Raw genomic sequence first — 25,655 nt, forward strand, 5'->3', positions numbered from 1 at the left:
AAAAAATTGCATTACCATACGTGTCAAATTTTGTGCAACTTAAGTACTCAGACAACGGTTAAAGAGTGCAGTTGTTTATTTATTTATCCTTAAGCTGGTCCAATGTCGCATTTGGGGTGGGGAAAAATTATTGGAAAAGCAAGGAATTTTATCAAAAAAGACGCCGTCTTTAGAAAACGCATGGCTATTATCTTCCGCAAAATTCCATCTCTCTTTATTCACTTTGGCAGCACACACGAAGAGATATGGTAGGCCGAGGAGAAGAGTGGGTGCGTTTGGGCGGGCGACTCTGTGTGGAAGGAATATAAATTACTCGACGGCGACTTTAGCTGAATATTGCATTGAGGACGTCTTCAGAATGATTGACGATGAGAATATCGAATGGGTCGTTCATTTGCTCAATACACGGTCTCGGGCGACGTTTTAATCATATTTCACGATTCTATACTAACAAAAGAATAAATACCAGCGATTAAAAAAAACATTTAATTGTGCTCCCAAATGCTGAGAAGTACAGAGAATTAGCAATTCCTCAATTCTTTTGAACATACAAACGATTTTTGAATTTTGTTTACCTCTGTCAATCGGTGAATGAAAATGGGAGTATAAGAATTAAGGCAATGTAATTACAAAATTAAATTTTTAAAGGTGATATTCTTACCATTAATACATTCATATTAATAAACGGAAAGATGCGTGTGATAACATGAAAGTCTTTCACCTATAATTATATAAATGCATTCTCAAGCTTATAAGGCAAAGGTCAGTTTAGGAATGGGTAAGGGTCTCGGACCTTAGGATTACAGAGATAGTAAATCGTTATTTTATGCATACTTAAATCCTTCTCTTATAAACTGAGCTTTTAGATGGAACGCCACATTACGGAATGGGTAAAGAGTCTCGGACTAAAACCTTAGGAGAGGTATTGTTAAGTTCCACAGTGTACACCACTCCCCTTACGAAACCGACTTCTACCAAAAAGTTTAAAAAACAAAAGACGTTAGTTTAGTGTTCTTTACCCTACCATTAGAATTTCATTGTAATTTATCAAGTGAAACTGTAGAACATTCTCAAAATCAATCTTGAAAACTATTCTGTTATTCATAAAGCACAGTTGAATGTGAAAACTTCTCTTTAAAATATAGTTTTAAAACATTCTTGTATACCAAAACAATTACCATGTATACAATAAATTTACCTATGTATTACAAAAATTTAATCAATGAAAATTAATCTAACCCGTGATTTCTTTTTATTGTAAAAATGTAGATGATCATAAGGACGTCCTTAATATACACTCATGTAGATTGAAAGGGTCACGTGATGTATTAAAATCTCCCTCAATATTAATATTAAGTGTCCGCTGAATGGAAAAGATAGGTATCAATTTGAAGACGAGTCATGATATGCAGCATCCATTCTATGAATAATGGAGGAACCGTTCATAGAATGTTATGCATTCCAGTTCACACTATTCACATTTCGAAAAGCATGGTGAGCCGGAAAAAGAAGCTTAATTCAATCGCAGACATTCCGCACGTAAAGGCTTCTCGCTAAATGTCTCCGGGTTGGAAGAAGGAAGCGTTCTGTAATCCAAAGATGGAGAGAGGAGATCGTTCCACCTCGTGCCCTCAGAAACTCTTCTTTTTTTTCACCATATTCTCCCAACTTTATTCTCCATCTCGAGGCACTGAGCTCCAAATTTGAAATCGCTGATCGTGCGTACTTAAATGCATTTTCTTTTTAACTCCAGGCAGTTCGAGAGTACGGTTCCCATTGTTTTTTTTTAATCTTTGCAATTCCTACTTGTTTGAACCATTCCATACGTGCCTCCATTCTGCTATTATGTATTTGCTATCAACCCTTTTTTTCTTTTTCAGTGCTTACAATCCCTTTCTAAAGCCATTTCTTTCCGTGCTTCATTGGTTTTATATCTGCGTTTCATTATGATGTAGGTACCTTCTTGATATTTGTGCGTAATAGTGAGCTTGGATTTGTTGTAGTTTTACTATTTCCATTTAAAATAAGAATTGATAAAGGCAGCATTACTCCCAACCAGCCATTAATGAAAGCGATTTAAAGTAGAATAAATTTTGCATCCGATATTTATACTTTGGTGCAAAAATTTGTATTTGCTTTTTGCTTAATGCAGACTGCACAGGCGATACTCGTTGAATGAATTTGAATAACTACAAAATGAATGTAAGGATCCTTGCCTGGATTATCTTCGCATTTATATATATATACTCGCTGTGCGGCCATTTTTTGAACTAATCCCCATACTCAATTTCATATGAATAGACAGAGAAATAATTGGAAATTTATAGTTTTCATAATTTTTCCTGGGGTTTCAGACAATTTTAAAGGGGTCTTCATATGACTTTTTGTCGTATCTCGTCTCGTTCACCCCAAATATTTGTATGAGTGAGTGAATGAATGAGTGAGTGGTCGTTAGGGGACTTTATGATGCATAGATTTTGAAGTAATCTGTATTTGTGTATTTCATTCCATATTCGTCGTTCTTGAGCTTTCCTCTTTGAAACAATCTCGACCTGTTCGTAGTCTCCTTTCTTTTCCTCCGTCGCTATTACCATTTTTTCCTTCTCTCTCTCTGTTCGCTGAAACAAACATCTCTACGATCCGAGAGGAAGTTATAAATTTCCCTGGGCATCGTCGCATTTGATCTCTCCACTTCATTTAACACAACTCTAGAAATCACCAGTTTAAGAAGGGGGACACACTCCAAACCCCTTGTCCTACCTACTATATTCCATCCCTCTTCCTAACCCCTAAACTTTCGTCCTTCAGAATATCAAGTAAGATGAAAAAACTGGTTGCCATTATTTCTCGGAATCAAAAGGGGTGCATTTTGAGGATATCTAGCCAGCCCTTCCATTTCATTGGATATTTTATATCATTGAATGCAGTTCTTAGCAAAAGTCTTTAAGATTCATGCCTTTATGTAATAGCATAAACATGTAGTACTTCATATTTCACTGGTTCCGTAGGAAGTGTTCCTTTTGAAATTGAAAATTTAGTGTAGGTATAAATAGATGCGATTTCTCCCAAAATTCTCCGTGAGAGCTTTACTTATGAAAATTGCTTCCTGCGAAATAACACTATCAAAGAGAACTAAGTTAGACCATGTTTAGCTACTCCTGTAAGTAGTTCTCGGGCATCAAAACATGATGAATGGTTTCGTTAGTCTAGCTCAACTATTGCATACGCCTACCATCACGTAGAAAACTGTTTTTAGGGACAGTCATTCCTTATCTCCGTAATCAGATGGCGAAAACTATTATTAAAAGTCTAAATTCCGTATAGTTTCAGCAGCGTTAATTTTCAACTAAGCAAATGGCAATGTGAGGTTTGAGGGCCAAGCGGAATGGTCTTGGGGTGGAAATTAGTCGGGTGACGATGGCGAAGATTAGACTAAGAAGCAAATCGATGCATAGCAGGAAAAATCTTCGAAATGTCGGCGCTTGGGGAAAAGTTAGAAATTGGGGTTCGCAGAATCCAATTCTGGAAAGAGAACGGAAAGAAGGAATCTCAGAATTACCAAAAGCCTTCATTGGCCTTTTACTCAGATCACAAAATTTTTTCCTCCCTCTCTCCCGACCTTCTCCGTCCTTCTGATATCTGATCATTCCAGGAGCACTTAACCTGCTGTCACTTCACAATTTGGGAACGAAAAAATGGCCGTGGAATAACTAAAAACTGTTCATTACAAATTAGAATTCCTTACCTTAAATAGTTGTCATTTCGACGGACGTGTGTTTGCTCATCCTTATTTATGCGCTCAAATTACAGTCACCATCGAAAAGGAGTTCTAACGAAATTACATCTACAATAAAAGCTGTGGCCAATATCCATGTTTATCAACTAATTAAATAATTTTTTACTCACTAATCAAATCCTCAATTAATTTATTTTATTATCCATACCTGTATATGATTTTAGAAGCTAGTTTAAGTTCCTTAAACATAACGGAAGAAAATCCTGGATATGTAGACGGTATATATTGCATAAATTGACCATCCATTGCTATAGTAACTACTTAATTTATCAAAATCATTCTGGGTAAATAAATTAAGTGATCAGTCTCTTCCTTACCATCCGAGGTTACTCACACTTTTACAGCCCGGTCTCGCTTGTTTTTTTTTTGCGACACCAGAAAATTTATGGCATTCTCACGAATGTTTTTTTTTTTTAATATTTCCCCTCTCTCTTTTTCCCTGGATGCAGAGGCGTCTAGACAATCGTCTCAGCCCATCGGACCCCGTCCTCGTTTCTAACTTCCAATTTATTCAGCACCCTCACTTCGGCCCCCTCTTCCTCTTGGTGGGTGAGAAATCCTCATACGCGGTCATCCATCGATTTTCTCAAATCATAGTGGCATCTGAGAGTCATCCGATGAAGTTGAATCCAAATCCCACGGTGCACCACTACGTGCGAAGTGTATGGGAAAAAAGCAATCGGCTCCGTGTTATGGGACTACCGCGCTTATTGCGCTGGGCCGGTCTCTTTCATTCCCTACCTCTGAAGAAACCATAGCGAAAGGATAGAGCGGAACCTCGGATATACACATGAGAATAGCTTAAGGTACTCATTCTATAGTTGAATATGGCTTTCCTTTAGGATTCTCTATCCCTTTGAGATTCCTCCTCTCGGCAAATAATAAGATGCCATCTAGTCCACTTCGTTGGATTCCCAGCGGGGAAAAGTGGTTTGTACTTATGCTCTTCCGGAGAGCTTCTCTGGAATGCAATTTCCTGGTTCATATCTCAACTATGCAGGGGATGACCATATGCATACGGTCCAACTGTATAGTTACGTATTATCAAGGGATTATATCCCTTATTGGATGGTGAAATGAATCACTCCTTCCTTTGTCTGTTGGGTCTGAAAAATATTATTATTTCTTTCGTAGGGAAGATTGTTGCAGTGGATGCCATTACCTACTAAAAATAGCAGAACGAATAGCTTGGTTTTGGTAAAAAATACCGTAGCATTTATAAGAGAGATGATAATTCCAATATAAACCTGATGAAGTGAGAGTTTTTGTGTTGAAGTGTTTCATTAGATCTATTGGTGATTATGACGTTAGACATGCCACTTTAGAATTAACTCTTAGTATAAGAGGCTAATTACTTCATTTCTTATTTACTTTCAGCACAATGTATTGCTCCCCTTGGCATGGAATCCGGGGCAATTCGAGATGAGGACATCTCAGCAAGCTCATCATTCGACAGTGGAAACGTTGGGCCGCAAAATGGAAGGTAAGGAAAACAAACTCAGATTTTTCATTCCCGTGCAGAACTCCAAATGCAGAATTTATCTTTCAAGTTTTCAAAATAAACAGTCATCTAGGCTAGTTGAGGTACTTCACCTCTTATCACCTACTGAGAGTTCCAAATTTAAAATGGCATGTAAAGTTTTTTTTCATAGCGCATGGGAGGTAAGACATCTAGTTTGTATTACCACGTCATGGCACATTTTACGGAGAGACTTATGCATGCAGGGATAAATTTGTTACTAATGTACACAAAAGAAGTACATCATTGTGAGAAGTCGATACAATACCAAATGTCCGTCTCATATCAAAAAGTACACATGCAAAAAAATTATCCCAGATCGTACTCCTCCTACAAGAAATATTCTACGCGACCACTAAACACGAAAGGTACTTTTTCACTTGCGTTAATTCCCTTCAATTTAGACGTGGGCATCGTTTCCAGACCGACGAAGTGTCTGTTAGAGATTTTTTCGAGAAATGCTGCACAATCACGTTGACATCTCACCATTAATTTTTCGCAATGGTGCCCTGAATACCATAGGACCAGAATAAGTTACTCTATGAGAGGAGCAACAAGTTGGCAGCCACAGCTTATAGCATCATTTTGAAAATATCTGAGGTAAATATGCTCCTCGTATATTTTGGAACGTGACTATTTTGCCGAAGCGAATAAAATTTTAAATAAACCGTAAGCACTGGCTGAGTCCCACGAGAGAAAAAGATTCACTCCCTTCGCCATTCCACCCGGGATCGTTCACGAACAAGGCTAAGGCAATATAAAAAACGAACGAGCCGATGGACTTGGCCGTTTATTTCACCATCCCTGTGCACGAGAAAAAAGGCTAGGCATCTCATGAGTGGAAATGTGAACTCGACGCGATGAGGGTATTGCCGAGGGACAGATAGGAATAACCAGGCCCAGATATGGTCACGAGAGTCTCGAGATAGCGAAGTTTCATGGGATGGAATATGGGCGCGACGCCCGATGGGGGATAGGTGGGGGACTCGGGAGACTGTCTGCGAGGTAGATAATCACAATTGGAGCATCACGAAGCCGTAGAAGAGTGGAGCAGATACTTGTGGAATCTGCATTCGTTCTGAATGCGTGGAAGTGCTCGCCATATAAGTCAGGAGGGGTTTGGACGAATCTCAAGTGGAGGGTGTCCGCTTCCTTGGAGCTCCGACTCGGAACTTGGGTATTGAGCTTGTAACCTTCGATCGGTTGACTCGCTCCCTCACCACACAGCGTCCCATGCACGGCTAATTTTGAATTGGAAGTGAGCACGGGTTACTCTCGCAAGCTCACTTGATATGAGTGCCAGGCGTATGAATCAAAGTAAGCTGATCGCAGCTGGTTATAGGATTGAGTTACTGTTGGGTCCGTGATTCTAGAGGTAACCGACTATAACATTAGCAACAGGAATAGTTATTTCAAGAGAGTTATCGTTGTGAAATCCCTCCATTAGGTTATTTACAAGTTTAGGATACTTTCCTGAAATGATTACGCACTATTGATGCATTTGTAAAGGGTAAATACGAAAAGCAGAAATACTTTATACGTGTTTTAGCTTAATAATTCCACATTAGTTAATAAAGAAGCCTGTATGGGATTAAGAATGATTAAAAAATAATAAAATCATGCTTAATCGACAAAATTTACTGAGAAACGTATTCCAAACACTGCCTAAACTTAGATCAATTTAATGAGTAAATTACGTCAACTAGCCAGCTTTTCGGCCTCAAAATATGAAAATTGGTGAACCATTAGCAAAGTCTTTAAAAAGTATGAAATGTTTAATGGAGAGTTAAAACTCGTTCAAGCAATGATCTCGATGACACTATAAGTTGTATCACAGTTAACCTAATAGGCTTCAACGAGTTGTGCTATTCTAATGTTGAATTTCGTTGTTAATTTACAACTTATTTGTTTAATACCGGGGAAAGTTCAAATACATAAAACAGGAATAAATTGCCGCCGGATTGCCTATGTGAATGAGTCAAATCGTCGTCAATAAATGTATTAGGGTAAATAAAGGGTATATTTTCACTGTCATCATTGTATCTATCGCAGCAAATTCAGAACAGTCCTGAGGGACTAGACCGAGGTATGTCAGTACAAAAATAATTGAACGTGGATAGCTGGTAAAATTAAGTTATTCTGTCATCCAGGATGCAATGTATGGGCAGTAAAATATATGGTCGCGAGCGGAAGAAAAAAATTCGAAAAACTTCCTAAGGATCTCTACGTCGCGTCGGGGGGGGGGGGGGGGGATCCTATTTGCTAAGTGAAGGGGGGACGAGTGGGCTGCATTCGCGAGGGTCCTATCGGTCGACACTGGCGAAGAGAGACGCGGCGACGCGATGACGCCAGCCAGGACGAAAGGGCTGACTCTCTCATGGAAAATGAATGAGACCTAATGCCATCGCGTGGTCAAAGCCATCGCCGAATAGTTTCTCCTCCGGGAACCAAATAAAAAAAGAGGAATATATCCCTCGATCTTAGGTCTCTTTCATCCGTCCATTCGCTTAAGCTTCTCCCTCCTGCGTTCCTTCCATGTCCCACACCACATCTCGGGATCTCTCCGTCCCCCCCGCTTGGTTTTTATTCGCTCAACTCTTTTGGAAGTGTACTCTCTTCCATTCACCGAGGTTGTCTTGCAGGTGGAACTAATAGGACGCTGAGCTTTTTCTACGTAGAGAAAAGGTTATAACTACTCACATTTAGCCAAGCAGCAAATATTGCCTATTATTTCTATTTTTAAAGCAATAAATTGTAAGAGTTGTGCCGGTGAAAATGAAATAAAAATTTCTCCTAATTTTGAAAAAAGTTCGAAAAAATGGTACTTTTTAACACTCGCTCAACAACTCATGATTATATTCTAATTTCCAAGAAAATTATTATATTACTCAAAATAGACCTTCAAAATTAGCATAAAATCATGCAACATACCAGGTTTTCATGCAAAATGTATATTTCCATTTCTATGCGCAATAAAAGGCTTATATAAAATTGAAAGTTCACATTAGGGAAATGTGTCAGTTATGTGGGCCAATGTATTACCTCTTTTAGATATAAAAAATCAAGATAAATACAATGAAAGACTTATATGTATTAATACTTCAAATAAAATTGAGAATTATCTCCAAAAATGAAAAACAATCTGCTAGCCACGATGGCTCGTTAATTAGCTGTATTAAAATACGAGAGTTAAACTTCCTCTTCTTCATAATCTCACTGCAGAAACTATTTTAGCTGACAATAGCATTTTCAGCGAGAGCAGGGTAATTTTCTCGGGTCCGCCAGCCAAGAAATCTCCGACCTCATCGTCCTCCGCATTCGCCCCTTTCACAAATCTCTCCTTCCTCCAGTTTCTGTCCGCGCTCCATCCTCTTCACTCCGCCGTTTTTTATTCGCGTCCCTCGCATCCCATTGTGGCAGCCCTCCTGATAATTGTCGGTGCACTAAATCTGACCTCGCCCTTCCCTCCCTATCTTCTCACAAGTGTCTTCCCAGGAATGCTCGCGAGGGCAAGGGGATTTTCAGCGATGCAATTCGTGGAGTGGAAGGGGTGGAAGCTTTGCGTTCGGAAAGTGTGGGGGGGGGGAGGAAAAGGGCATAAGAAACGGGAAGGGATGGGTTGGGTGAGAGGAGAGAAAAATTGGAGGTTGAAAAAAAATAAAGGCGTCGTAAATCAGGAAGCGAGAGATAAGAATGGAGTGAATTCTCTCTGGCGCCGCCGCCGCCGCCGTCCGTATTATGCCACGCGCGGATCTGCAGGGGGGCTTATTTTAGAAATTTATAAGGAGGTGCAGTATAAATAGCTCAAGATGGGGAGAAGTGAATAATAAAATCAAGTTAGTGCCCACTAGCAGCTGGTCGCATATGTATCAAAAACTTTGTATCGATCACGGCCGATGATTCCACTTTGCTATTTTTCTCGGTAGAGCAGCATTAATCCTACTTACCCAATTGAAGATTACTTACAGTCATCAAATTGAATCCAATGGAATGGAAAGCTTTGGTCTTTTCCAGTATAAATAATATTAGCTTTATAGACCTAAATTTTTATCCAAGGACGCATCATTTCAATCTCAATTACGCATTTAATTATTATAATAAGCATAAAATTTACCCCAATTTAAATGACAACCAACCTATTTTGACGCTAGCTCATTAGTTTGCATTATATTGAATGCAAAATTAGTTTAAATTCAATCATAATTTTTTTCTGAGAGAATAATTCACAGCATAAAACTATTGCATTACACAGTTTTTCTATTTTTTGCATTCACTTAAAGGCATTGCAGAAATACTTGGCTGAAAAATTATCCATTGATTTAATGAAAATATTGAAATTTAACCAAAATTTAATACTATTTATGCATAAAAAGAATTAACTCACACTATTTTGATATTACGATCACATAAGCTAACTTAACTGAAAATGCGTTTGGAGAAACTAAAAACTTAAAAAAAAAAAATTAATTCCGCATCTACTTACGACCAAAATAGATGTTACCAAAATGGAATATAATCAGGAATTAAATGGAGCAAATTTTTATGAAAAGAATCTGATCTATTCGACGTCTTTACACGTAATTTATAATCATTGAAACGAACACAAATGTCTGGGCTGGAATAAAAGTTCCCAACCTGAAAAAAAAAACTGCTTAAAAACGCGAGAAAACAAAAAATTAAAAGCCTCTTTAAATTCACGGGGATACGACCTTATATCTCGTTTATATTTCGCAAGGAGTAAGTAATCGCTTTAGCGGCTCGCTCGCCATAAAGTCCGTCCGTCGCCGCTATTCACCGTGTGCACCGTTTCCGGACTCGCAACAACTTTCTCCCTCTAAATCCTCCGCCAAACTCCTCCTTTTTCACTCCGCTCTGCTCACCGAGGAAGCAACGGCCTTCCCCACACTCAAAAGCTCCACCCGTGAGTAATGCCTCGGATGGAAGATCAGACATCTGGGTGGCAACTTATGGACCTCTTACCCCCTTACATCTCTCCCTCCCAACCCTCTGTACCCACCTTTCCCTACTCGCGAGAGTCGTCCTCTCCCTTCCCGTGAGGCATAGCGGTTCCGATGGAAGGCGGAACGGTCAGAAAGAGGTATACATGCGGACTTGTGAGACCGTAGGATGTGCTATAACGTGCAGGCGGCGTGAAGGCGAGGTTGCAGCCGCATACGTCTTTCGTAGCAGGGAAAAGTATAGGAGCGACTCCTTCTGTCCCCATCCAGAAGAATAGAGGGAAAAATAAGCGAGCCGTTGTTAGTGGGAATGTCCGAGGAGTAGGAAGGTTAAGGAGCAGTGTTTGTACGGGAGCCAACTCTCTGGAATCCGCCGTTAAATCTGTCGGACAAATTCACCTTCTGCTGCCTTCCTTCTCGCCCATGATCTCGTAACAATCACGGTGGTCGTAACTCGGTCCTCGTGCTCATCTTGGGAAAGAGGGAAGGGAATACTTCACCTGTAAGCACTCAATATCTCACACCGTGGGTCTATCTCCCCCACGCTTACCTATCCTCCCCTATCATTTCCAGAGTAGTTCTAGTTTTAGCACCATCGCTCCTTTGACACGATTATTTTCCCTCCTCATAGTTACAGCTACCTAATATCTCACATTCCATTATATCAAAAGTATACCATAAGGAGAATTGGAAGAAAGGCATTGATTCATCATCATGGCTACATGTTATGTTTCAAGACTTAAAATGCTCATTAGGTAGTTTAGGAACTTTCGATTTTGTGATAATGAGTGAAAACCATTATTTTACGCAATCCATTATTGAATCCGTGTAAAATATAATGATGAATTTTTTTCAGTTTTATCGATCGTATCATATACTCCGATGCTTTTTTCTGTATTTGCAGACACTCCGAGAATTTTGGTATCATTTTTCATGGTAATTGAATTCTGACAGCTACTTACTGCGTTATTAATAGCAACGAGTGTTTAAAGTCAAACTTGACCATCTGCTTTTCATCGAAGGAGATATTGGTTTCTACAGAAGAGTAATGAGTTTATAACAGTGGGGCATGGATGCCCCAAGAATGTGATTCCAACAATCATACGAGAGAATCACGAATCAATATTAAATACGTGGGAGGATAGGTTTATGTATGAAATGGTAAAGAGAAGGCTGACATTTTAAGGAAATACCCTGAAAGAAAATTACTCAATTCCTCATAAAGTCCAGAATGTCTAGTCAAGAGAGAATGGCTTAGAGAGGAGAGACATTCATTTGCAAGAATTCAGTCCCTAGTATGCAACCTGTTCAACAGAAGAAATATCGGCCAAGGGTAGTTCCGTATCAAATTTAGAATAATTTCAAGAAAAAAAGAAACGAAGAGTACTGAAGAATTTCACCGTTTTGGAATCGTTTATGGCTAATCAGATGGCAAAGAACTACGTGAAATGATGATTTATTAATAAAAATAATACATATAAAACACAATGTTAATATACATAGAGATGATGAAATAAGTAATTCCATAAGAATATATTAAATCTGGCTATTGCAGTCGCGGATTGTTTAGCCTCTTACGGAGGATTGGAATTAAAACTTATCTATGGTGATCGAGCAGACTGATAATTGAGGTATATTTTCAGATTTATGAGGGTATAAGTTAACTATGAAGGGAATAAAAAAGATATAACCAGTAAAAATTGATAAAACAAATCATGGTATAGGTGGACGTAAAGTCTCTCTGTGAACGATAGATGAATTTATTCCTGACGATGTATATTGCAAATAGTAACATTTCGAGGTAATATCAACTAAGGATAGGTCTATCACGGTGGTGGAAGCCTCCAAAGCTGTCAACTCAGTTACTTCGTCAGCCATCCTCAAGGACCGTTCGTCCGGACTAGGCTGATGTCACCGCGAGGGATTTAAGGGAGAGTAGGTGGAGAGAGGTCATGTGAGAAATGGCAAGCTGAAGTCCAGGGAGGAATTAAGTCAGCTCGCGTTTCGATTTAATCGTCCCCGTTCGCTCCAACCAGAGGCGTAAAAATGTCCGCGGTGGTTTATCGCGAGATGCAACCACGCCGCAAAGTAGGGTTAATTTTGGGGTTGCAAGCGTTTACTCTCGAGTGCATATGACTTGCAGATGGGGGACTATTTTTTTCATCTCATATTTTCTAAGGCATCTCCGTTTTACCAGTTTTTCTAAAAAAATCAACTACACTCACTTTTGAGGATAAAGAGCGTTTGATAATCTCTTATAAATGCAGTTTGAAGCATCACAATGATAATACTTCGAACAAGAAGATTCCTTTTTTTATTTAAAAAGTCAGTGAATATCGACATGAAAATCGATATAAATATGAGTCTCTATCATCTCAGGCGTAACCTTGAGGCAGTTCATACCAACGCACATGTAAAGGAAAACTTTGTTACATCCAACAAATTCATTTTCGGGTACAACTGGTTTCGACGTAGCTGCGTCATCCACAAGTCAGGTACCTGAAGGTGACGCCGCTGCGTTGAAAATAGTTGTACCTGAAAATAAATTGGTGGAATGTAGGAAAGGTTTTATTTTCCATTGCGATAAATATGAATGCCTCTTACATTTTTCTACGCTTCTCAATAAGCCTCAAAATAATAAATTAAAAATCCATTGAGACGTGTTTTCTATGAGAGTAAAAATTTTATTGCGAATATTTTTACGGATAATATTGGCTTTAAGCATATCCTTTGAAAATAATCCCAGGAAATATTTTGAAAATATAAAGCAGCTTTACAATATCTTTGCAATATCACGTTGTTCCACTCCAGGTTTCTTTGGGTTATATTCTCGCAAAGCTGGTTTATTTGTTTTCCCACGCGGCTCCGCTCGCGCACCCTCGTCTCTTTTATTGTTACGATTGCTTCTTTTTCGCTTTTCCTCCGCCATCATTATCCTCGCGTGACCATGAATCCAGGGTAGAACAAACTGAAAAAGGCGAGGAGATTTTTTTCGGAGGCCTTAGAAATGAGTGTCGACAAATGAAAGGTTTCAAGAGAAGGATAAAAGAAACAGCATTATGGAATCGAGCTTGCTTTATAATGATTAGGCTGGTGTCGTAAAGTTTCATTAAAACTTTTATCACACCACATCCGAATAGCAAGAAAGTCATGACCTTGCAGAAGTGAAAGTGAAGCTATTTTATGGAAGACGCCCTTCAAATGTCTCCTAATAAAATATCTTACACTGTCAATGATTACGCTTTGAGCTGAAATATTTGATATCAAGGACGCAAAGAATAAAAATTATGAGGTGGGGCATAGAGTAAATCAAAACTAATTGTTGATTGCCATTATTTGGTGAGATTGAAGTGATATGTTTGTTTTACTGAAATTTTTTGTAAGCATTATTATCACAGCAAACATCTTTGAAAATTTACCACATTAACACAACAAATACTTCTGATGAAGCGTATTAAAACTATATTATTATAAAAAAATAACGAAAAAAACTATTTCAAATCCTTTTGATGCATAGCATTACTAAGAATGAACAAAATTTAATAAAATGATAGTTAAGTGGTCATGAACACGTTAAAACGTTTTTGAACGAGCTCAATTAGTTCCAAATGAGAGAGATTAACACTCGGAAATGAAAAAGAAAGAGTCCAGGGGTGACTGTGCTTGAAGAGAATTTATGAACTAATTTCAACACCGCCCTCATATTTCTGGTCCTCAAATCGCGCACCGAAATGAGTGATAATCCATAGATAATAAACCTCGCCTCATTTTGGAGCAAACCGTTTCATTCCCTCCCTGAACACCCGCCTCTCAACTGGACCGCCAGGTCGCACCGTAGGAAAAAGACGAGTAGACGGCGAGGTTCGTTGGCCTCCACTTAAAAATTCATCTTCACTGGCAATGCCAGACACAAAAACGTGATCCCTTGCACGTTTATTTTTTTTGGAGCTCACAACATTGCCCCCCACCCCTTCCCTCGACATCCGCGCTTAAACTCCCCATGTTCGGAGGAAACACCCACCCTCACCTCCACCCCCCTCCCCTCCGAAAAACTCTAACCACCCCGATTTCACCCCCTTTTTCTGATCCCATAATCCCTCTTCTCCACTTTCATTGTTTGCACCACCGTTCGTATCGATCCCTTTTCCTCTTCCTATGCCACCCACACCTCTACGTCTTCCTCTCCCTTTGCCGTGATCTTTCCCTCCACCCTTCTCTTCCGCCCCTCCCCCTCCGCCGCGGCTACCTTCCCTGCCCTTTGCCGCGAGTGTCTCCCTTGGGCGGTTGCTGCGAGAGTGGTGGTATCAGCGGGGACAAGGTAGCCCACCTCTCCCGTTCCAAGCACACGCACACCTCCCGCCACAAATATCCTCCTCCTCCCTCCTGACCTCCCACACCACCATTGCCGATTCCCCTTCTCCCTCATATACTTCCTCGGGTGCCTCTCACTAAAATCATTAGTAATGACAAGTCATTTTGGTGCCTCTATCGTTATATCATTCTCAAGCGTATGAAATCATTCAGTCGTTGTTTTATAATTCCTACCTTCACAAATTAGCGAAAGAAAAAATGATTTACACTTTTATTAATTATATTTTTACCTCATAATCACACCTAGTAGGTAAAATAATAAACCAATCTCCACGTTTGATTTATAAACATCTATCATTCTTGTTTTGAAATTGAAATAATCCACTGAGGCAAGATTCGGTCCCTAAAATTGGCAGGCGAGGAAGTTACCGTGTCACTAACGATACCGGCAATAGTTTTTGGGAAAGTGAATTTGAAAAGAGCCATAAAGACATTTTATGTTTAAAAAACGTAATCTCTTTGAAAATAAACAAAACAAAGCAGCACAAACACTGTGCGGATTAAAGGAATAGCAAACAACGGTCCAAATTTCTCATCGTACATGCAAAATGTTTTGACAAATATCAGCATATGGTCTGTTTTTCAACTTTGCTTTGATCTCACATTTGGCCAACAAAGAGACGGGTTTCTCGTCTGAGATTTCCGCCACTTCCAGCACTCGTCCTCGTGATGGGACGCTAATAACCTAATCTCATTTCAGACTCTTCAATCTCTCCTCTTACGGCTAGCCATTAAACCATACACTCACCATCCATCATGGGTAATTTCACTTTTCCATGCACAAACCTCTTCTTCCTTTGTCTCCAAGGGTGACCAAGGATATATGTGTGTATGCACGTATGCGTTTGTGTGCGCACCGACTTTTACCGCTTCTGAAATCGTCACTCAAGCCCCGCCGCTATCATCCTCACAATCTCTTACCTCTACCTCTCTCCATTCCCCCTTTTTCCTTTTCCATGTCCCCCTGTTGCAAAGCCTCCCTCCCACCCTCGTTCCAACTCACCTATTGATTCCGAGATGGGAGAGAGAGAGAAGAAAACGAAGGGAGGGTTCGAAGCTCGAGAGAAGTATGGAGACAGCGGTGGAGATGGGGAATCTTGGGAGAGGGGGATGAGGGAAACGACTTGATGCCGACTCAACGATGCAATCAAAGTAAAATCGCACCGAGAGAAAGAGAATTCGGGCTTCGTCCCCCTTGCGTTTTCCAGCGGTCACCATCACAACATTTTTCCTCCGCCTCCCTCACCCACGTTTCCTTCGTCTCCTTTTGTCATATTCTTCTTCGGTCTCTCTCTCTCCGTATGTTTCTCTTCCCCACCCTCCTCTCTCTCTCTCTCTCTCCCTCTCTTCCCTTTATCCTCCCTCTTCGCCATCGCGGTCGGAGACGCAGGAGAAATCGATATCAAAGCCCTTTTGTGTTCGCTCTCTTTCCTACACGTTGCTTCCACCGCTGCGTCGCCACCTCTTCCCACCCCTATGCACCCACCCTCACTCACTGTTTCCGCGGCCCTTCACCTCCCCCCTCTTGCCCTCATCTAACGTCCCCTCGCTCCACTCGCGTTGATATTGGATCTCTACTAACCTGACCGCCGCCGCCGACCGTGCCTATTTTTTCTACGCCTATCTTACTGTTCTTTTTTCTATCTCACCCTCGTTATTACCATTCTCCGCCCTCAGTGGAATTCTCGCTTTCATTTTGTCCTCCACGGACCATTTCTTCGTTTGTATTCAGATCACCTCCTTTTCTACAGCTCTTTGATGCACAACTGGTTTCGCGTCTTTCAACAAGAAATAACTCGGCTTCATAAACTTATGCCCTCGCGAGAATTCACGCAATTTCTCTGCACTCAAGAGTGAGGGGAGAGAATATGCCGAAAGGGTCTTACTGATAGAGTTCCGGCTGGTTTCCTCATCACGGCGAATAGCATTTAACTCAATCCCAGCCTACCCATGTTGTCGAAGAGTATCGGAGAATTGCAATTCCGCTTTAAAGTAATATGACTCAAGTGGTAACATTCCAGCTCTATTTCATAAAATTACTCGAATTGTGATTAGGCATATTCAATAGCTATACCGACGCACACTGAGAAAGATTTTATGAATCTGTTGAATACCCCAAATTATAGAAATTAGGTACCCATAACAGCGACGAGAAATCCTCATGGATGAATGTAACTGATTGCAATAGCAAAGGAAGTAAATTTTAATGCCTGAATTTGATTGATACGAGTCGCCATTAGAATATGCAAATCTTAGCAAGAAAATAAAGCGGAGAAATTCATCAAAGTATTTCCAGCTGGTTATCAAACTGCTTATTTGAATTGGATCTACGTATATTAAATTTCCCAGGGAACTGAAACAGAAATATTAAAATTGTTGAAGGGTGCCAAGTCGGAATAATTATCGCGACTCTTTCAAATGAAGAAATAATTCAAACCAAATATGCTGACTTTATTTTGGAAAGTGAAATTTCATATTCATTCAAGAATGCTATAAGCGTTGAGCTGAAATGATTAAATAAAAAGGATGATTATTACCTAGTATCAATTTATGACTCCATGAAAACAAGGTAGTGAAACTTTCATGCCGTAAAACCAAAGAACTCCTCCATAACAATACATACAGTTAGCAAGGATAAATAATACGTATTCAACGCAATTTTCATTTCTCCTGGCATATAACGGTGGATGCAATGCCTTCTGCCAATTCCATTTAAAGTGGTGATGGATTCCGATTCCTTTATTTTAATTTCGATTAGCCCTGCATTTCTAAAATTCCCCCTACCCAGAACAATCCATCCGAAGCAACTATTCTCTCTTTGTCACCCTCGGGCACTGCCCGCTTCCAAAAAGCAAACTCGACAACGACCGACGAAAATCCCACGGTGCATCACCACCACCGCACCACCCAATGAGCTCTCACGCGCTCCCTCTCGCTCGCTAATCCCTTCAAAGTGCCTCTGATGGCGACCCTACGAGAAGTCTTCACAATTCCCTTCTTTTTAAACTTCCCCGAAACTTTCTCTCCCCCAACCTCCTTTCTCAATCACTCCAATTCCGTTTTACTACTTACATCCACGGCTCTCCTGGATGGCGTCCCACCCCACCCTCTTCTTCCAGAACTCTCCCCTCCCTCCACCTTCACCTTCTCTCTCCCCTCCATTTCCCCTTCCAACATCCTATAATGCCGCCCCTTCAATTTTCTATCACCCCATCCCTTGCGATTATTCTACGGTCGACACCCCGTTCTAAAAGCTCAGACTTGATGCCCACAACTACTTTATTCCTCGAGATACGCTCTCTTCTCTCTTTATTTCCCTCTCGCTATATGCGAAGGTTCAAAGTGATCTCTTCGTAACTCGTGGGAAAACTGCTCTATCCACTTACCATTCTGTCATTCCTTTTCTCATTTCATGCTGCCCTAACTTCGAACTTAGCGATCAAGTTTAAAGTGGGAATATTGGAGCATTTAAACAAATGGTTACAACATGTAGTATGAATGCAACACTTGAAAATATTTTTTATAAACGCCTCTTTTATATTTCACTTCTATCTTCACTTCCTGTATATTTCATTTCCAAAGGTGTCATTAAAATTCACGTAATATTCTCAACAATTGGGAAAAACTTCAAGTAAATGCTTCAAAATAAAATACAGTAAGCCTAACAAGTATAAGAGTAAATAGAAAACCAATGTGAAACACAAAAGTAATGTTTCTGATATTGTTAGTTTGGATTCACTAAAGACGTTATGTGTAATCCTTATAATTCAAAACAATAATAGGTTTAGATACGAATATTTTGTATACAATAGGTTAGAAGACTATATTCGATGAGAAAAAAAATAATGCAATTATGAAACATAAAAAACAAAGACTGCTCGGTCAAATCCAAACTAGGTGTAACCTAAATGTAAAATTAAGCAACGAATTCACCCCAGCGGAAAATATTACAAGTGAAAATAATTTTTTAGTAAAATGTAAATCTTGTGTTCAATGCGATGCCGTTTCTGTCAAAAATACCTCACATAAACCAATGTTTAAACCCCATTGCAATGGTTCGCATAGACAACAAAAGAATCTTATTAATACCTACAGCTAGATTTCGTTACATTATTGTCGCATTTTTATCTCAACACCACAAAATGCCCCTTACTTCGCCCTGTAACTTCTCCTCAATTTCCACTCCCACTTTGGCGGAGCCTCCCGCTTCCATCTAACTCCCTCAATTTACTCACAACTACCATAAAACTTCCCACCTCGGGCCCTCTCCTCCCAATTTCTCTTACTCCACTCTTCTCTTTTTCCACTTTTCCTCTTTATTTCTCCCAACGACACAAACACCCTCCTCCTCTCCCCATGTCTCGAAATGTTCCCCACAAAACCACCTGCTCATTCTAAAACCCTTTTTGGTCGGTGGAAAACTCGATGACTACTAAAACTACTCTCGCTCAGCGTCCCTTTCCCTCTTGTCTTTAGGCCTCGCCGTCGCAAATTCCCAACCCTTTTCGACACCACCTTCAAACGAAAAACTGTTCTCCGGGACCCGAGGCCTACGACTCTATACTCCTCATCAAAGGCATTAGCATTCGTTCTCTTATCTCTTCTTTCTATCCTCATCTCTCTCTTATCCTACACACAAAATGAGACCAAGTAAGTAATTGTTCGCTCGCGTTTTTGGACATGTTAAGACATGAGTTGATCCTGAATCTATAATTTATCCAGTTCATTAACCGCGAATAGAAAATAAAAATATTTATTCCCTAATGCAGCGATAATTATTTATTACAATTAGCCACGCTACTTTCATTTAAATCTTCAAAAATAAATCATATCTTAGTGTTTTTCAATTTCGGAATATACTAACCCTTTTCCAGAAATATGCGAGCATAGATTTCCTATGTTATAGTGAAAAATTATACAAATATTCAAGCTTTCCCTAGATAAGGTAAGAAGAAGTAAAAAAAATTGTTGTCTATCCTTGTGATAGCAGGATAGATGTTTAATAAAATCCATACATTTGTACTTGTAAATACTTAGGCTGATATGAGATTTTTCGAAGCTATTGATTTGGTGCGGAATTCATAAAAAAAATCGTCAAAACTTCATTTTCACGATTTTAGTCACCATATAAGATAGACTGAGTAAAACAGTAACATTAAAAGAGCAAAATAAATGCACCAGCTGCATATTTACCATATATTTCGTCCTTAATTGGATTGGGACTACGTCTCCTTCATTTAACAAATATAGGGAATAAAATAGAGCACAAGGAAATAGAATTTGTACCACAGGAATGCCCTAAAATGTACATCAAATGCGGTTCAAATCGTATATACCTTTTACAATTGATCTTTTTTCACCATTGTGTAATATTTAAATCATCTTAAAACTCATAACTTCAAAAAATGGTGTTATGACGGAAAGCTTCATCATAAAACCTTGGAAGGATTCCTTGTCTAGTTATTTTCTGGAGTATGCAATCAAAGATGGATATTTTTCTACGCTCTTGAAGCGAAAAACAAAATAATAGACTACAACGGTGCACAAGGCCATTTCAAATCCAAATGGAATCAAATATAATTTCCCACATCATACTTACTACTCAACCGCTTTTTGCAACTCCACATACTTAATCAAGTAAAATTGCATTCGCATCCCTCGCTGTCTGGGAAGAAATAGCCGAAAGACAATGCGGAGCGAATAAGAAAAGCACGGGATAGTAATATCGCCGATGGGGAAAGGGGTTGAAATTCGTGGAACGACTGGGTTCCGCAAGATGGTCACGCCTCCGAACCATTTTTTCCACGAACCGGCGTCCCACGGCCTTTGCCGCTTCGGCCTACCGCTCCCCTACACTTCGCCCCACTGCGGCATCGCCTAACCTCGGGAAATAGGAAAATAGTCATCATCCAGCCAGACGTTTTATCTCTCGACCCCAGCATCGAGCTCTTCCACCCTTTTATCTCACAAAATCTCCACCCTGCCTCCCTCAGTATCACAACCACCACGCCACTCTTTTCGCACAGACACTCTTCAAATCCTCCTACGTCTCTGCGGAGTGGCCTCAGGACACACTCAGCCACCCCCTGTCCAGTCTACACCACCCCTTCAAACTTCCCTCTCTCCCTATACCACCCTCAAGTTTCTCTTTTCTTATTTCATTTCTTCTTTTCCTACACTCCACTTTTGTATGGTTCATTTTCTGCATACTGACCATTTTCCTTAGTTTTCTTCCCAAAGAACTATCAAGTACTAATATATTTCAGTGAATTTTTCTCAGGCTCTACCCCGTTTAAATCTTTTTAACTATCAGCAACTGATTCGACCACCGCATTCCGGAAAAAAAATCCTCCTTTTTACTACAGCCAAAGTTTCATTGCCTACCTTACCTGCCTGATTACCTTATGCAGGCCAATATAAGTTGTAGAAGATACCGCAAGCAGAATACCTGCATCATTGTGGAAGGAAAAAAGCATGGTGATAAAACACACCTAATATTTAGTCTATTGTCACCTAAAGACGTTAAAGTGACCTCGGTCTCATCCGACTAACGATTGACTCAACTTAAAATACCCACCTTTAAATATCCAGCACCCAAAGGGGGATCGATGCTATTCTAAAAATGTCTACTTACATTGATCCAACACCAGAATATTTCTCGCTAGCCTCCCGAATGGGATTCTTTCATACAGAGCACCACTCGGACGAAATCCTTTTCCTTACGCAGAGATGGACGTCCGTTTTCCAAAACGTCGATTCTCCTTCAATTTCCAGTCGTCATGCTTGGTACTTCTCTCGCGTCCCACGCTATTCTTCAACTGACACTTTCATCCAGCGCATTTCACACGGCAAAAAACTGAAAATCCAGAATGCGAAGGGTCAACTAGGACCTAGAGAATATCAAGATATTTTTACCTAGAACATTTTAGCTCCAATATCCCAGAAAAACTTTTTTAATCTATCAACTGTTGTTCCGAATTATTTTTCCAGCATTTACGCTGATAACTGGGCCTATTATTCATTCTACCTAAGGAGAAGAAGTTCCGTCGAAGAAAATATATTCTTAAAAGAAAAGCATAAACACAAGTCACAACAACAAAACAAGTAGTTCGTTATTAATACTATGGAAATATTTTCCTCTGAGTTCTTCGGTGTGTGACACGAAAACAAGGTCAAATATTCATTCCATCACTTAAATAATTAGCATGAAAATTCTGCTGCATCACTGATTTTATGTCTTTTTGACGTATGTTGGAATGTGTTATTAGTAGTCTCTTTCTTTGCATACTCGGCATGAATTACAAGAAATATAAGTCAACCGGAGGTTTTATGAATCAAAACTCATCTCTTATTAATTGCTTAAGTTTCCCTTTGACCTTCACGTATTGAGACAACACACGCCTTTGCATGCATTTTGCGTCATCGAAATCGTCGCGCTTCACAAAGTCCCACAAATCTGGCGCCACCTCCCGCACCATTCCGGCATTTACATCCATCATCGCAGAACGGCCATCAAGCACTATGCCACTCCATCTCCCTCCTCCTCGCATACGGCCACTGTTTCCCTTTCCGTCCCCCTCGTTATCATATTAGTGCCCTGCCTCGCCATTATTTTCTCCCATTGCCGACCTTCCCCCACAACCGCCGCCGCATTCTACTCATTCGCCGTCAGCCCATCGGAATCACTCTCATGGCCACAATACCCTCGATCCCACGGTCACCGCGTCCATATTCGGCGAGGATAAAGCAAAAGGGGGAGGAGGATATTGGTGTGGGGGAATGGTGAAACAATAAAGGGATAAGAGAGAAAGATGGAGTTCCGTCGTATATGGCGGCCGGTCTCCGGAATCGGATTGCTATTAGGAAGCGAGGGATGAGGGAGGTTGTGGACGTGGGGTGAGGAGTAGGCTTGAGGCTTACGGGGGTTGGTTTGAGGATGGTGTGGGTTACATTGGATCTGGGAAAGAGGCTGGAATGAGGGATTGGAGTGATGTGGGAAGAGAACAAAAGGGAGAAACACGTGGAAAATGCTCGGGGTTGAGGGAAACGGAGGATTATAACTGGGTTTCAGTGTGTCCCTGCGGATCTGCGGCCAGTGTGGGAAGGACGAAAGACGGGGGAAAGAAAAAGAGATTATTAGACGGAAGAAAACCCGAGAGAGAGAGAAACAAGGAGTGGAGTGAATGGTGGTATTGGGGGATTGATAGAGTAATAAGGGAAAGAGTTGAAAAAGCTAGGCGAGGAATCGATAAGGGTTTTCTCTTCTTCTCAAGCGGTAAGACCCCTTTCTCTCATGACCTCTTTTATCTATCTGCTTCCCTTTCAGAAATGTCTAGCAGGAGAGATCTGGAAAGGCCAAAGGCTTTCACAGAGTCTGGAGTCAATAGCGTCGGAATTCGGTGTCGGTCTGCTTCCACGAGCCGCGCGCTCCAAATGGACAGAAGCCGAAGTAGAAGTCTCCAAACTTAACTCCGAATTGATTCCGTCTCGACTGTACCACTTGTTCCTCGCTCCTCAGACCTCCCGCCACCCACGCCTTTCAAATCGACTTCGGGAAAATCCCTTTTGTCTGGAGTTAATGCATCATGGAGAAAGATGGTGGGAGTGGTGTACAGGTTCTCATTCGCCTCTTTTCACCACAAGTTTCACATTTCTTTCCTGGGAGATACGTATCATTTCTACTTGCGTGGAACCAGCTTTTCTGCTAGGAATTTCAAGAAATATATCGATTTTTAAAAAGATTTACCCATTTCTTCCTACCGATATTACAAAACCTCTCATCTTGGGAATACTTCTTAATTACTTTCACCGTTATTTTCCGGAGTTCATATTTTTTAAGCAATACTTCATTAATTACAAAATATATAGTACAAATACATTTTTCGCTCCGCCTAGAGAGGAAATGACAATTATTATGTTCACTTAAAGTTTTAAAACACGAATACATACCTAAAATGGTGACGAGTGATTTTCCTCGGAATGACTCTCAACTGAGTCAATTATCATCCGTCTGCGGAAGGGAATAAAAAAAAGAAGTAAAGTTTCGACTTTTTTCGCTTAAAATACTGTGAAATAATCTCCAAAATCCTATTTTTGCTGCCACTTTTACTACTTTAGATATAGATCTAAAACCTTAGTTCGTCGTACCAATGCAAAGTCTTGAAAATGTGGATAGGATATAGGAGATACACAGAGCAGTGCATAGACCATAGAAGGAGTTAGAGAAATATCCCTCCTACAGCCCTCCATTCGCAAGCTTAACGCCCTGGAAAGCATGGAAAATTAGCCCGCCCGTCGGAATCCCGGAAGTTGATGATAGATAAATTATTCGTGCAGGAGAATTTTCAGGGTCCCACAAATTGGAGGCCTCTTTCACAGTAATACGCGCCTTCTTTCTGCCCCGGCCGACTCGACTCCAGAATACCACCCCGCCGTTTGGATCATCCCCACGTCCTCCCAGCACAGACGCAAGATAGGATGCTAATGAACACTCGGCCCGGCCGGTAACACCGACTCGGAGAGGTGCGCGAATCCAAACTGAAATCCGAAAGAAAGAAAAAAACAACTGACGACAGTACGCCCTCTCTCAGATATTCATGATGCAGTCAGCAGCGGTCTCGACCGTCTGCGCGACGACTGAGCGTACGGGGCTCAAGAGTAGCGGGACGAGAAAAATCCCTTGTATTATGTAGTCGGGCAAAGCTCGCTGCGGACGAGTTGAGGATTTCGTCGGGGCGGATGAGATTAGACCTGGGATTTTATTTTGCCTTTTTCTTCCCCATCCGCGGGCTGCTTTTTTATGAGCGGGATTCGGGTGTATTCCCTTGAAAAACATTCCCCCCGCCCCCCGCGGACAAGGCCGCAACTATGGAAACCGGCTTCGCATTTAGTTTTTCTTTGCGCAATTCATTCTTCGTGGGTCAGGGTTTTTTTCAATCCCGTTCCCATCCCAGCCCTCCTTACCTCTCATTACGGTACACGTCTCGCGCCGGATCGTTGAGCCCTGGGCTTCGTTATTAGCCATCAGCCTCCTTAGCCCTATTCTTTCCATCTCGGCTCCAAGTTTCCCCACTCTCTTCGCACCTTTTCCTCCCTCTTTCTACTCCATTGGACCTTCGGTTTTGTCCTCACGCCCTTCTTTGAGCAATTTGGAGTCACGCCAACAGATTCGTTTCCATGGTCCTCGGTCGGCGTGGCCCGAGGGAAAATATTTAGGTGCGGGCTCTCGTGATTAGCCCATCAAGTGTTCCCCTTTATGAGAGTGGAGTACACGAGGGAAAGGAGGGATGTGTCGAGGGAAAGTGGGATTGAAAGAGGGAGGTAAGGCAGCCCGACGACTGCTCACCAGATTATCTCCTTTATAATCTTCTTTAGCTCAAGTTGCTGGTTAAGAGGTGGTTTAACTAATGGCTTCGTCTTTTTTTTACTTCGTTTCCAGCCGAACAAAATGTAGGACGGCCTGGGTGCAGGATTTAATGGTCTTTCAAGAGCAGGGGATTAGTACTTGTTCCATTAAAACATTCCTTGCAGATTTGATTCCACTTACTACTAAAAACGGGGTTTTTGAATTCTTAGAAGAATTGTGTGGTAATTTTTTGGAGAAACGTTCACCAATTTTTCATATTTGTCTAGTAGATATATATGTATGTAGTAGTTTTTATGAGAAAGTCCTTCACCAAACACTCGTTGGAAAACATGAAAATCAACATTTTCAAGAAGGGGGTGAGCGGTTTAAGCAAAGTAGCAATGTCAAAAATTTTGCAGGTGCCCTTGAGAGCATAGGTTATGTAAACTAATTTAAATGTAAAAGTGGTCGACTTTTCTTTTTTTACCAAGAATTATACACCCAATCCAATTTACAAGAGCATGAAAGTAGTCAGAAATTAAATGAGCCAGATACGGAAACATGTGAAGGTTTATGTTAAGTTAGAAAAAGGTTATATGCAAGTATTAAATTGGACTTTGTTTCCCGAGTTTTTCGGAAAAGTTTCATGGAAAGCACTTTCCGAGG

At 40.6% G+C, this 25,655-nt stretch overlaps 1 protein-coding gene across 1 annotated transcript in view; it reads left to right on the top strand.

Annotated features, from left to right (window-relative positions):
- Window positions 1-25,655, top strand: part of LOC124159508 (discoidin domain-containing receptor 2-like) — a 574,242-nt gene that overhangs the window by 376,835 nt on the left and 171,752 nt on the right. Inside the window, exon 5 of the mRNA XM_046535367.1 lies at window positions 5,174-5,279. Coding sequence (XP_046391323.1) covers window positions 5,174-5,279 — 106 coding nt within the window. The remainder of the gene's footprint in view (window positions 1-5,173; window positions 5,280-25,655) is intronic.

Source organism: Ischnura elegans, chromosome 1 (genome assembly GCF_921293095.1).
Source record: "Ischnura elegans chromosome 1, ioIscEleg1.1, whole genome shotgun sequence".
Classification (NCBI taxonomy): domain Eukaryota; kingdom Metazoa; phylum Arthropoda; class Insecta; order Odonata; family Coenagrionidae; genus Ischnura; species Ischnura elegans.